This window comes from Neomonachus schauinslandi, chromosome 3 (genome assembly GCF_002201575.2).
Source record: "Neomonachus schauinslandi chromosome 3, ASM220157v2, whole genome shotgun sequence".
NCBI classification, from domain to species: Eukaryota; Metazoa; Chordata; class Mammalia; order Carnivora; family Phocidae; genus Neomonachus; species Neomonachus schauinslandi.
In genome coordinates this window covers 10760773-10774537 of record NC_058405.1, presented here as the reverse complement: position 1 = coordinate 10774537, position 13765 = coordinate 10760773, and the positions used below count along the sequence as shown (strand labels likewise).

General features: G+C 44.5%; 1 protein-coding gene across 2 annotated transcripts in view; it reads right to left on the bottom strand.

The window, feature by feature from the left end:
* The window catches only part of TMTC4 (transmembrane O-mannosyltransferase targeting cadherins 4), a 64241-nt gene that overhangs the window by 22103 nt on the left and 28373 nt on the right, over positions 1-13765 (bottom strand). Inside the window, exons 6-10 of one of the 2 annotated variants that reach the window (XM_044913514.1) lie at positions 6523-6623; positions 3153-3245; positions 2758-2922; positions 1701-1903; positions 60-231 (exon numbers count right to left, since the gene is read on the bottom strand). In XM_044913514.1, coding sequence (XP_044769449.1) covers positions 60-231; positions 1701-1903; positions 2758-2922; positions 3153-3245; positions 6523-6623 — 734 coding nt within the window. The remainder of the gene's footprint in view (positions 1-59; positions 232-1700; positions 1904-2757; positions 2923-3152; positions 3246-6522; positions 6624-13765) is intronic. The other variant, XM_044913515.1, reaches the window with a different exon arrangement.

Genomic DNA, 13765 nt, shown 5'->3' with positions numbered 1-13765 from the left:
TCATTAGGAAGATCTGTCCAATCGTCTTGGTTATGAATGGCACCACTCTGGGCCAATACCTTTTTCTTAGTGTGTTTACTGAGAGCTCCAAATCCGAAAGTCAGCAGCAGGCAGTACCCAGCACTGGGGAGGTAGAGGACTCTCTCTGCAACCACAAAGCCCACTCGGAAGAACAAGTTACTTGCAGGAAGAAATGGGATAATGAGAAATCCAAGGCCCAGTGTAAGGATCCTGGAAAATGAGAAGTAATTGAAATGGCTATTTTCAGACCTTTAAAAAAAAAATTCCTACTCAACATTAAAATAGTGATAAAAGCCCCCTTTCTTTCACGTCATCAGTTGAGGAAAGGTATCAGCAGTAGCAAAGAAATGTCATCAGTAGGGCCTAGGGCTTAGCCTGGCAGTATTAGGGTAAGTCATAAAATCTCACTAACACCAAATGCAGGGATAAGACTTGTAAGTTGTCCCGTCCATATGAGTAAGGTTAGAATGATTACATTTTGTGAGGTCTTATTAATTCGCCTACTCCTAACCCCACCTTAAACCATGTAGCGTTGAATAGATCAGTGGGTATATTAGTGCAATATAGTTTTCATGGGAAAAAAACCCGCCCCCGCCCCCCCCAACCTTACCAGGAATAATAATACTTGACTTTATAAACTTTATAAAATCTGCAATAAACGAAATCATTTTTGGGAGCTACATCACCGCAAATGTTAGTCAAGCAAAAAGAAAGCTGAGCAACAAAGCACTTGTGGAACGAGGCAACATGTCCAGTGTTCCACGTGACATAAGAACAATTAAGAAGCCAGGTCAAATTTGGTGGCTCCTTGTCAGTTAAGTGTCTGCCTTTGGCTCAGGTCGTGATCCTGGGGTCCTGGGATCGAGCCCTGCCTAGGGGTCCCTGCTCAGAGGGAAGCCTGCTTCTCTCTCAACCCGTCCCCCTGCTCATGCTCTCCCCTCCCCCACACGTGCGTGGTCTCTCTCTCAAATAAATCAATAAAATATTTTAAAAAATACTATTGCACGTGTATAAGCGAACTGGGACTAAAGTTAGTTGCCCTTTAGAATTATGAACCAATGTAATAGATAAACTTAAAACCTTATTTATTTTGAGAAATTACTAATCTAATTCCATAAGCACTTACGCTTAAAGGGAATCAATCACCTTAAATAGTTTTCGTTCTCATGAAACACATTTGCTTTTCCCCAATTATTTTCTCAATAACCCTCTTTTTCTCTTCTTTTTTTGTTTTTTTTGGCAAGAAAGAATGGTCTCTTTGGGGCAGCAGTTTATTTTCTACGAAACAACAGAAGGACTCGCTAGGGCATCCACCAGGGCTTTCTGAAGGAGAATTGTGAAACAATGGGCACGGCACACATCAATTACACTCTCTGTTCTGACCATAAATTACTCTTTACCACCTGCCTCGAAAAGGATCTCAAGATGCTACTCCATGGGGCCTGCGGGAGCAGGGGAGAGAGCAGTCATCTGTCCCCCTCCTCCAAGGCCACTCCCCACCAGCTGAAGCCGGCAATGGATTCCAAAGGGACGGAACTCATCCTCGCCGGCAATATGTACGGGAAATAAATGTCCTTGGACACTACTTCCGCCAAACTGTTAAAATGATCAGTGCTGGCTTGAGCGAGAAGCTCTGACTTGATCCCGTGTGGAAGTTAAAATTCAGTGCTGCCTCTTACCTTCTTTTGTGGCTGTCTTCCGAACACAGGGCTTGGCATATTAGGCCAATTAGGCACAACCAGAGAGCGGCTGGTGCAGTTACCCTCCAGTCGCCGACTGACTTAATGAGGGGGACACAGCCCATTGACCAATCAAAACACAGCCACCAGGGACACAGCAGCAGCCAAGCGTTCAGTGAATAGTAGTAATTATAGTTTATGGCCTGTCAGTCAAAAGGAAAACAAACATGCATTTGATACAGAACTTCTACATGTGTATGTAGTACACACACACACACACACACCTTGAAGCTTCACTTTTGAGGCATCCATAGGCTTCCATTCACGGAGAGCAGTTGTATAAAATAAAATACTGCCAATTTTGATAGTGGACACGAGGCCATCGTTTGCAATTTATTAAATGCGTTCAGATTGTAATAGACAAAAATACAGCGAAGCCACCAGACTCTGCTATATACGTCCGTTATATTTCTGGTCAAAGTATGTCCCATTTACTTAGTGATGCCCAAAGTCTGTGACCCAGGAAATCTGAGGCCCGGGGTCACCTATGTGTCTGACAATATTAAGAACAGGGCTTTCCCTTCTTTTGATTTCTGTCTCTATGAAATGCACAGCTAAGACTTTGTGGCTTGACACCCTTGCCTTCAGAAAAAGCGAACCTTTACAATAAAGGGAATCTTGATACTGCTGGACGTTTAAAGATATGTAACCGATGTGGTTGTATTTTGTCTTAATCCCGCTATATCAGTTTTCTTTACAACAAAAGTAATGGGGTCAGGGGACACTTTAGTGAGGCTAGCAGGGAACCTGATGTTTGAAAGAACCATTGCTCTTTAATTTTGTTTCGAATGGAAATACAAAGGGCTTACACCCTCTCCATCCCCTAATAAAACTCGGGTCTCATCCTAGAATATCCTTAGTGAGAGCAAACAAATGTGGAGGTGTTTCGCCGATGGGGGATTTGTGGGCGTGTTGGGAAGCGAGAAGAGGAGGACAAAGGTGGTGGGATTTGGTGGGCAGAGAAGACAATCCAGCGGGGGACAGGCTCAGCACTCACCCTGACCAACATGCTGTCGGCAAAGGAGGCGGGGTTGTCCACCTCGGTGAACGCGGGCGGGCCGGTGCCCATGATTTTCCAGCGCACGTAGAGCATCCCTGCGCCCCCCGAGGCCAGCAGGGTCATTCTGAAGAGGAGGCCCCCATTCCTGAGCACGCCAAAGTTCTGAAAGGACAACGCCAAGCCCCTGATGGCGCAGATTTTCAAAAGAGAAGTGCAGCCAAGCTAGGTACAAACGTGCAACAATTCTGCCAAAACTACGCTGACACAGTAGCTTAAAAGGGCCAGCTACTTCAAGATTCAAAACCGCAAGAAATATTTTGAAAATGGCATTTTAAATCAGCTGGTACTTGACATTTTCCATGTCTGGGCTGGAGACAAAAGTCTATACTCACCTCTAATGACTTGTCTTTATGTAGTACCTTCTGGACCATTTCCAGAACATTTAATTTGCCTATCACCAAGATGTCAAAGACTGCATTCAAACCCTGAAGAAGCAAAGCAAGGCAATCAGTAACGGGAGAGCCTCGCTCTGATTAGGCAGCAATTATACTTCACAATTTTATTACTGAATCTCGACAAGAACTGCAGTGGATAAGATAATCACGGAAGGAGTTTTCGTTGTTTTTTTTTTTTTTAAAGATTTTATTTATTTATTCATGAGAGACAGAGAGAGAGAGAGAGAGAGGCAGAGGGAGAAGCAGGCTCCCAAGGAGCAGGGAGCCCAATGCGGGACTCAATCCCAGGACCCTGAGATCATGACCTGAGCTGAAGGCAGACGCTTAACCATCTGAGCCACCCAGGCACCCACGGAAGGAGTTTTCATCTCTAAAACAGACACCCCACTATTGTTCCTATAAAATCAGCTCATGGTAATATCTCAAATTTATTATCTAGTAAATCCCTCTTGGTCATAATTTCAGAGTCTGCCTAGAAGAGTATTTAAAGATTCAGGATGGCTGGACATTTGGGGTTCCCAGAAGAAGTTTTGCAGAGGTCCCTCTTCCCTTGTTTTTCCTTTACTATAGAACAGTCTCTTAGTTGATGTGACAGAGGGGTTACCTGCACCATAATTATGCCTCAGAAGAGAAAGGCAGCCATCAAACTCGACAACCCAGCCACGTAAATAATTAATCGCACCCCCAGAGCGCCAAGTGCGTGCCGATTTCAGCAAGTGCAGTAACAGCAGGGGCATGACATACAAAATAATCTCTCAGAGGGCTTCAGAGATCTCTCAGGTTCGGACTCCTAGCCCGTCTGCTGGTTTTCAGTTCTTGCTGGGCACACAGCCAGACCGCACTTCCCAGCCAGTCCTGCAGTTACAAGTGGTCATATGACTGAGTTCCAGCCTCCAGAATGTGGGTAGAAGTGATGACGCACCATTTTGGAGGTTTGGTTATAATCTGGGCACTCCCCGCCTCTTGGTGTCGCCTTGCAGCTGGCTGGGATGGACACCACTGGGTCAACTTTGGAAACTACACTCCCAAGATGGCAGCTAGGTGAGCCTTGGATTCCCTTCTCTCGCGGCAGGCAACGTCATCTTGTGGAACTCCCTGCCCCATCTAGATAATGTGGTCACAATACATATGGTGTATATGGTTAAAGTTCCCCCTAAATGACCCTAACCTTTTTAATGTGAGGCTTTGTGGTGAAGAAGATCAGAAATCATCAGAAGCCAGTGGTAACTGGTGGCTTCCAGAGCAAGGATGACATCCCTACTTAACCCTCTCCCATAAATGCTAGAAGCCATTAATTATCCAATACACAGGCCAGTGCTGGGTTAATTATGTCAAAGAATTCTGATTTCATCAACTCAGGCGATACAGGATTTTAGTGGGTCACAGCAGACCACTTCTGCCCGGGTGTAAACCATTTTCTAGAAGGCAGAAGCTCCCTGTTGAGCCGCTGCTGTCTTATACCATTTGTTTTTCTCCCCAAGGCATGAGGGGATCTTGTCATCACTTCTGTTTGGCACTCTCCAACTTCCCATTTAAATGCATTATCAAAATGTCCACATTCTAATCACATTTTTGGAAATAGCTAAATTTTACCATATCTTTAGTTACATAAATTCAACCTAGTTCTTTAGCGCTTTTCAAACATTAACGGGAGCCACCTTGGACCTTGTTAAATGGAGATTTTGACCCAACAGGCCTGGGGGTGGGGTTGGAGGTCCTAAATTTCCAATAAGCTCCCAGATGGTGTTGATGCTGCTGGTCTTTGAGAAGCAAGGGTTTAGAGCAGTGGATGGTTTTGCCACGTGGGGGATGCTTGACAATGTCTAGAGACATTTTAAGTTGTCACAACCAAGGGAGTCCTATTGGCATTTAGAGGGTAGAGGCCAGGGATGTTGCTTAACATGCTACGATGCACAGGACAGCCCTCCCATAAGAAAGAGTGATCTAGCCCAAATGTCAGTAATGCCAAGACTGAGAAACATGGGCTTAGAACTTAAAAAAAAAAAAAAAAAAAAAAAAAAAACCTCACGAACTTCAAGTATCTTTGCACAATAATTCTTTCTATGCCATTTTTTAGCTATCTAATCTTAATCTTATAGACTGAGCCTGATAAAACCATGGATCTTTGCTTTGAGTTACATTAAACCCCATAAAGCTTTATCTGCTCTTTCCCAAGGTATTCCTATATGGGCCATTCAAATCCCATATCTTTGTTTTCCATTTCTCTACCCCTAATCACAGCCCTAATTTCTTAATTTTTCCTCTAATAAAGTCAAGCATAAAATTGGCTAGAAAGAAAAAAAGGAAAGTGGATTTCAATGCCTCTCCCTCCCTGGGGCTTCAATTCTGATCAGACATAGGAGGTGTACATCTGTACTCTTCAGAGGCTCCTCCTTTCCTCTTTGATATTTCCAGTCGAAGCTGAGCACAACATGCACTCAATGCTTCTCTAACCAGGACCAGAAGCATGGATGGGGTCAGCCCACTGTTGTATTTAGAACTGCCGAAACAGGAGAGCACCGCAGAAAACTTAAATTGTTCTTTCCTCTTTTTCTACAGCACCTCTCCGTGAGAGCTAATCACTGCCTTTTTTTTTTTTTTTAAGATTTATATATGGGAGAGAGAGAGAGAAAGAGAGCGAGAGCGCACAAGTGGGAGGAGCAGAGAGAGAGAGAGAATCTCAAGGAGATTCCTCACTGAGCTCAGAGCCCAACGCAGGGCTCAATCTCACCACCCTGAGATCACGACCCGAACCAAAACCAAGAGTTCGACACTTAACTGACTGAGCCACCCAGGCGCCCCAGGAGCTAATCACTCTTTTTTTTTTTTTTAATTCAATTAGCCAACATATAGTATATCATTAGTTTCAGAGGTAGTGTTCAATAATTCATCAGTTGCGTATAACACCCCGTGCTCATCACATCGCGTGCCCTCTTTAATACCCATCACCCGGCTGCCCCATCCCCCACCCACCTCCCTTCCGCAACCCTCAGTTTGCTTCCCAGAGTCAAGAGTCTCTTGTGGTCTGCCTCCCTCTCTGATTTCTTCCCATTCAGTTCTCTCTCCCTTCCCCTATGATCTTCTGCACGATTTCTTATATTCCACGTATGAACTTCCCACTGCTTGCTAAAGATCATCAACTGAGACAGCCCATTTCCATGCAACATCAGATGTACTGAAAGCACAAGTAACTGGCGGAAGGGTCTATGACAGGCTTGCAATGGCGCTGGGAAACAGGCCGGGCCAGCCCAGGACGTCTCTACCGCAGGGGAAGAAAGGGCAGGCCTGACTGCATCTCGGGTCTTACCAGCACGGTGATCCCTTGCTCTTTGCACAGCATGGCCACTGCTCCCAGAAGGATACTCAGCAACACCCAGAACGTAGAATGTGTTCCCTCCTTGTTACCTGCTGATTAAGAGAAATGACAAACGTAAAAGCCATGCGATACAGCTCAGGCTTCTTAGCACCAGGAACTACAATTCTAAGCATGCACCTTAAAATAGCCACAGTTTAAAAAGAGTTTGGTTTCCCGATAGCATTTCTCTGTGGGCAAGTGTATTACGTTCCACATTTCTGGTTAGACAGCACCTTCTAAATGATATACACATCCAGCCTCAAGGCAGACCCTGGCAGGTGCCCAGAGCCTTTGGGAGGCATTTCAGTGAAGCCCTGGGCACAGAGCTAGCTCACGGCAGGCTCGCAATGGGGCGAATTCCTTTGTCCCAACCTGCCAGGCACTTAAGAGGCCACTGTGACAAGCGGTACTAAGACTTGCCCCTGCAAATGTAAGCACTGCATCTGGTCACAGGCTGACCCCAGTAGCGACTGCTGTTCCCGGCACAGGGGGGATGGCATTGGCCGAGCGGCCCCGAGAAACCCTACGACCGCCCACAGAGGAGTTCAGGGAAAGGTGCAGGCCAGGCTGCGCTGCTGACCTGCATGGGGACTCAAGCCAAAACATTCCTACGGATGTGAACTCTGTAGTACGAAGCCTGGGGTGAGACTAAGCTCAAGTCACCACCAAAAGTCCCTGAACTGCCTTCTGGAAAGGGAGGGTTGGGCTCCATACTGTTTCGTGGGAGGTATTTGCACTTTGGGGGCCAGAGCTGAACTGCTTGAAAGGAGAGGAAAGGCCACATGTGGTGCTCATCTCTGTTCTTCCTTTGGAAGGCCCTCACCTCCTCATCCACACGGACGGTAAACAAACATTTAAAAAAGACATCGGTTTGAAATAGGGCAAAGTGCACCTGCTTGGAGAGCCAAACCGTTAGCTTGCCTATGCATCTTGGTTCAGTTCTGATGAAAACTGAATTCCACATTCTAGCTCTGCCGTTTACTATGTGACCCGGAGCAAATTACTTACACTCACGGTCTCAATGACCTCATCTATAAAATGGAAGCAACATGACCTACCTACTGGTATATTTGAGAGGGGAAAAGTGAACTACCTGGCCATTTGTGTTAAAAATTATATAAACATTCTTGTAAATGCAAATCATATCTGGAAAGCATACAAGAAACCAACTACAGTAGTTTCTGAACAGTTCTAAGAAGAAAATTTTGGGCAGTGGAGGGAGAAAGTCTTACTTTGCATTGTATAGCCTTTCACGTATCCTTTACTTTTTTTCTTTTAAAACTATGTGCCTGTTCGGCAGCATCTCTAGCTTCTAGCCCTTAGATGCCAGCAGTACTCCCAGCCCTCAGTGGTGACAACCAAAAATGTCACAGGCTTTGCCGAATGTCCCTGGGAGGAGGGGGACAGAAATCACCTGCAGTTGGGACCACTGCCCCGAACCAGTGGTACTGACGATGGGTGGTCTGTGCACCTGCCCTTGGATCCTGTTAGTCATGCAGAGTCTCAGGCGCCACCCACACCTGTGCAATCAGAAACACGACGGTGGAGCCCATTTGGCCTTTTAACCAGGCTTCCAGGTGCTTCTGATGCTCGCGAAAGGTTGGAGAGCATCACCCTAAAGAAGAAGCTTGCTCCCAGCCACATCCCTGGGGCCATGTGTGGCTCGTAGGAGCAGCTCAGACTTCTGCTCTTGGAATCCATGACACCTGACTGACTCTGGAAAGGCAACATGTGGTTGGTGAATAAAATTGCCGTCCGCTGTCTGCCAGAAAGGGGCCATAAGTTAACAAATGGTAGGGCCACCATGCAGGAATAGTAGCAGTGCCTCTTAGAAATTGTGCAGACCATCTCCCTTGCACAAGTGATGGAAGTGTTGGAAGTGTTGGAAGTGTTGGCATCCTTTCCAAGACGCTTCCAGCAGGAGCCACATGGCCTTGACTTCAAGACCTTCAGGGATGGGGATTAACTTTCTGCAAGAGCCCATTTCGGTTGGAAACTGTGGGTTGTTGGAATATTTTTTCTTAGGGTGAGCCCACACCTGCCTCCCTCGATGTCAGGTCTTGGCTCTGCTCTCCTCTAGCACCTTTCCAATCATTCAGGAGGCACCGTGCCTGGAAGCCAACTTCTCATTACCGAAAACCATTCTAGAGGAGTATAGAGTCTCATCAAGCCAGCGAAGGGTCATTTCACTTGCAGAAATTAATGACATTCCATGGATGTGAAACCGAAAGAATACAATTACGAGCCAAAAGAACCAACCCCCTTAAACTAATGTGTATTTGAGTGTTTACATATTTATGGGAACTTACTATTTTTGGGGGGGATTTGCTAGTGATCATCAGCAAACAGCATCAAAGCAGATGCCATCCTAGACACCAAAGCTTTTACATAAAATCATGGCCAAAATAACCCTAAAGCTAACACCCTGGTTAGCTCCTTTTGAATGATGGTTTTAGGAAAGGCCTCGCAAGTTTCGCCGCACAGCCCAGGGGTCCAGCTGGCTGAATGGAGGTGACCACAGCTCACAATGCCTTCTGACATGTGACGGAGATGGATGGCAGATGCCACCCTTAAGGCTTGTCCTCTCCATGCTGGTGGACATAGGGTCCATTGAGCGTTTCTCCCATCACACGTCTTCCTGAGTCTGTATCAAACCACTCTCAGGATTTTCTCATGTTAGCAGTTGGTTGGTAAATAGGTACCTTTACTTATAAATGAACTCATGTACTACCGGGGGGGGGGGTTTCCTCCACAGATAAAGGGAGTAAATGACCCCCAGCCCGGCTCCCATGTCCCTCAGGGAGGCCCCTCACAACAGGATCTACTCCAGGCCAGAGTGGGAGATGTGCTGTGGGCCCCAGCCTCTGCCTGCCCCTTCCACGTCCACGAAGCATTAGGTGTGGTGATTCACTAGGAACCAGATGGACCTCTCCCCTACTGCCTGGATTGGGTTTTTCTAAGCTTCCTGGTTCCCACAATCTGTGCTTGGAACTCTTCATGAAACGTAACAGGACTTCCCAATATAATGCTCCCTGTTCTTAACATGTAAAGAAGGTCCCTTGGGGCGCCTGCCTGGCTCAGTCGTAGAGCATGCAACTCTTGATCTCGGGGTTGTGAGTTCAAGCCCCACATTGGGTACGGAACTTACTTTAAAAAAAAAATTTAAGAAAGAAGGTCCCTTAATCATTTTACATTCCCTCCTAGAAAAACTGAATTAGCTTGTATTTTACTTGACTGTGTAACCTGGATGAATTTCCCCCCACCATGGACCAGTGGCTTTGGATAGGAAAAAAAACCCCAGGCCCTCCATTAAAACACCCAAAGGACGGCTCTTGAAGCACTCCATTAACACAAAGTTAAATTAGTACAGAAATGTGGAAGTAATGGGCTCATGTTCCACTTGCCTGAAATTTAAAATGGTTTTCTCCTTAGATGGCTAAATCAGAGATTTCACTGAATACAGAAAAATAACTTATATAGAAAACACAGCTTTCAGATTTACTGATAATCTTCTCCCTAAGCTCACCCCATAATTTCATCACACTTCTCAAATCCCAAATTTCAGCAAGGGACCTGGACACCCCACACCTCTCAAATCCTCTATCATGATTCTTTTGGAAGAGTACCACTCTGTAATTATCTCTTATACTTTTGACTTTGTGCAGACATGTCTGGTAAAAGACGTGTGCGAGCGAGTATTTCTTCGCTGAAGAAATTTCTTCAGTTACAGTGATGATTAAATATTATGCCACTTCTCAACAGTGGCAATTTCTGATCAAAGGCAAAATTTCAGTCGTCAGTTACAAAACCCAGTGATGGCCTCACATTCAGAAAACCGAATTCGATTCCACCACTGTCCAGAGGAGTAGGCATTCTAGCTGATGAGCGCCTGAAATCTATCTAGTCCCTAGTGAGATGTGTTGTAAGTAATAAAATACATACCTGATTTGGAAGACTCAGTATGAAAAAAAGGAATATAAAATATTTCATAATTTTTATACTGATTATTACATATTGAAATTATCATATTTTTGATATACTTGGCTAAAAGTGTAGTTAAAATTCATCTAACCTGTGTCTTTTTATAATGTGGCTACTAGACATTTAAAAATTACATGCATGGGGGCACCTGGGTGGCTCAGTCATTGGGCATCTGCCTTCGGCTCGGGTCATGGTCCCAGGGTTCTGGGATCAAGCCCCACATCGGGCTCTCTGCTCAGCGGGGAGCCTGCTTCTCCCTCTCCCACTCCCCCTGCTTGGGTTCCCTCTCTCGCTGTGTCTCTCTGTCAAATAAATAAATAAAAATCTAAAAAAAAAAAAATTACATGCATGGCTCATGCTGTTTTTCTTACTGTCTATACCATGTGCTCAGAGACCCAGTTCACAGATGAAATGATCTGCATGTGGCTTTGTTTGTATTCTAAGCCTTCGAGAGCTCAGAAAATATGAAGTGAGTTTGCCTGTTTAAATCTTTCTCCTGCAACTCCTACCAGATTAGCCACTTGACATTGCTGGGAGTCGTAAGATTAGGCACACACAAACACTTCACTTTTTCCAGAATTCAAACAGGAAAGCTTAATTTAACTGTTTTTCAATGATTTCATATAAATCAAAGGGGTCCTCTTTACAAATGTGTGGTATGCATGTGCATGATAAATCAAGGCCAATGTACATAATAGCACCGACAGTATTTCCAGTACAGGGATGGTCAAGAAAGGCCTTGTAAAAATTAAATACTCAACGGGGAAACTGGTTCTGAGCCCAGCCTAGTAGACTTCTGGTAATATGACCTGCGCTAGCATAGTTTTTACCTGTGTAATTCTCCAGATTAAAGTTTTTTTTGAGTCTTGATTTGTCAAGGTGACCAATGCTAATAGTTGCCAAGATACAGCCTATCTAGATGAATTTGGACTTTGCATTTTTGTGAGTACACTCTTATTTAGTAACTAATGCAAGCCATTCTTTTATTTCCAAGTTTGGGCATTTTAACAGTACAGCTGAAATAGATAATGATAGGCCACCTGCGATACAGTTGGCACTCAACAAAGATTTGGGGAGTCAACAGTTTCATTTCTATGTCTACCAGAAGTCTTATTATATCACCATATTTCTTATGCAATTATGATATGTAATTTATATACCAAAAAGTTAATAATGTGCTCCATGTGAACAAATACAGCCAGAAGTCACATCTTTTCATTTGACATTAATTTAATGTCTTGAAATCTCCTCACGATGGAAAAAATCTCCATCGTGAGGAGATGAAAAAAAATCTTTAAAAAAAAAAAAATTTAACAAAAAAATGACATAACCCTAATATAACACTGTATGTCAATTATACTGGAATTAAATTTCTTAAAATTACATAAGGAATAATGAAAAGGTACAGCCAAAATTGATTGTTAATTTTAAATTTAGAGCTGTTAGAAACAGTAACAATAAATCCTGAGAGCCAGATGTCACCTCTGGTGCATGTGCACTTATGAATATTTTTATTCAAAAAAACCTTCCCCAAGTAGGGAATTCTAACTGGGATGTAGCGACACGCAAGCATCTCGGGATGTTGCATGTACCCAGAGTTCTCGGTCTCATCTGCATCCAGTCTGCTAAATTGTAATCACCAGTGACCCAGGGGAAGAAGAAAAGAACCATTCTTACACCATGTGACATGTCTCATCACGTAAGACCGCCTGCTCCAGGATAATTATGCAGCGTTAGCAAACATCAACAGTTTATGATCCAGAACTTAATAAACTGGCTTAGAAAATGTTTTCCTTGTTTCACTATATGCCTGCAGCATCTAAGACAATACGACCACGTAGATAAATGGAGGCAAAGGCTAATCGAGTGGAGGGAGTAGAGGGGGAAAAAAAAACCCACCCCAAAATGCACGAACAGAAACACACTTGTCAGTGCTAACACCCACAAGTGCCAACAGATGTGATCAATTTAATGAAGCGTGTGCCTTGGATTTGGCACTATTATCTGGGGGAGAAGATCTTCTTTCAGAAAAAGCATCACATTGTACGAGCTACCCTGTTCACCGCTCAATGCCTGGCATCCCTACTGCCTCGAAACTGGCATGCCGTGTTGTGTGTGGGAACCATGCCACCCCGACAGGTGGCCCCGACTCCCTCTGCCAGCGAGACACAAGGAGCAGCAGGCTCCCGTTCCAAAAGTCGGGGCCAGCCAGGCCATGCTTACCCCTGCCGAACGAAAGACGTCAAACGTGGCCGTTCTCAAACACCAGCCTGTTTGGGGGGAAATCAAGCAATGCAGGAACCAGAGAAACACGAAGGCAGAGAAAAGAAAATACACGTGAATACCACCGTCAGAACTCAGTCGGCAAGGACCCCAAATCTAGAAGCAAGAGTCCTAGGCTACGGGAGTTACACAGTCACCTGTTGTTGTTGTTTTTTTTTTGGAGCTGCATGATTCTAAGTCAAAGAAAAACAGATGTCTTAAATCTGAATGAAAATGTGAGGACACGATGCCCCAAGAGTAAGAGTTATTCTACTTTATTTAGCTGCCTGAACTACCATAAGGAGAGCAATACAACAGTTTAAGGACTTGCAACAACTAATACTTGGGACCTTGTCTTTTGTAATAGCTTAGAATTTCAAATGGTTGTTCTTGGTATGTAGCAGATTCAGTCCCCTCTTAAAAAGGTTCTCTCCTGCCCACCATAAATGAACTAATTAAATTTCTCTTATTATGGGGTGCCTGGGTGGCTCAGTCATTAAGCGTCTGCCTTCGGCTCAGGTCATGATCCCAGGGTCCTGGGATTGAGCCCCGCATCGGGCTCCCTGCTCCGTGGGAAGCCTGCTTCTCCCTCTCCCACTCCCCCTGCTTGTGTTCCCTCTCTCGCTGTGTCTCTGTCAAATAAATAAAAATCTTTAAAAAAATTTAAAAAATTACTTTATAAATTTCTCTTGTTAGTCCTCACTCCCATGAAACAAGTATTTTAAATTATTTGTTTAAAAGAGAAATTGTGGGGCTCCTGGGTGGCTCAGTTGGTCAAGCATCTGCCTTCGGCTCAGGTCATGATCCCGGGGTCCTGGGATGGAGCCTGCTCCTCCCTCTCCTCCCTGCTCATGCTCCATGTCGCTCTCTCTGTCTCAATCTCATAAATAAATAAATAAATAAATAAATAAATAAATAAATAAATAAATAAATAAATAAATAAATAAATAAA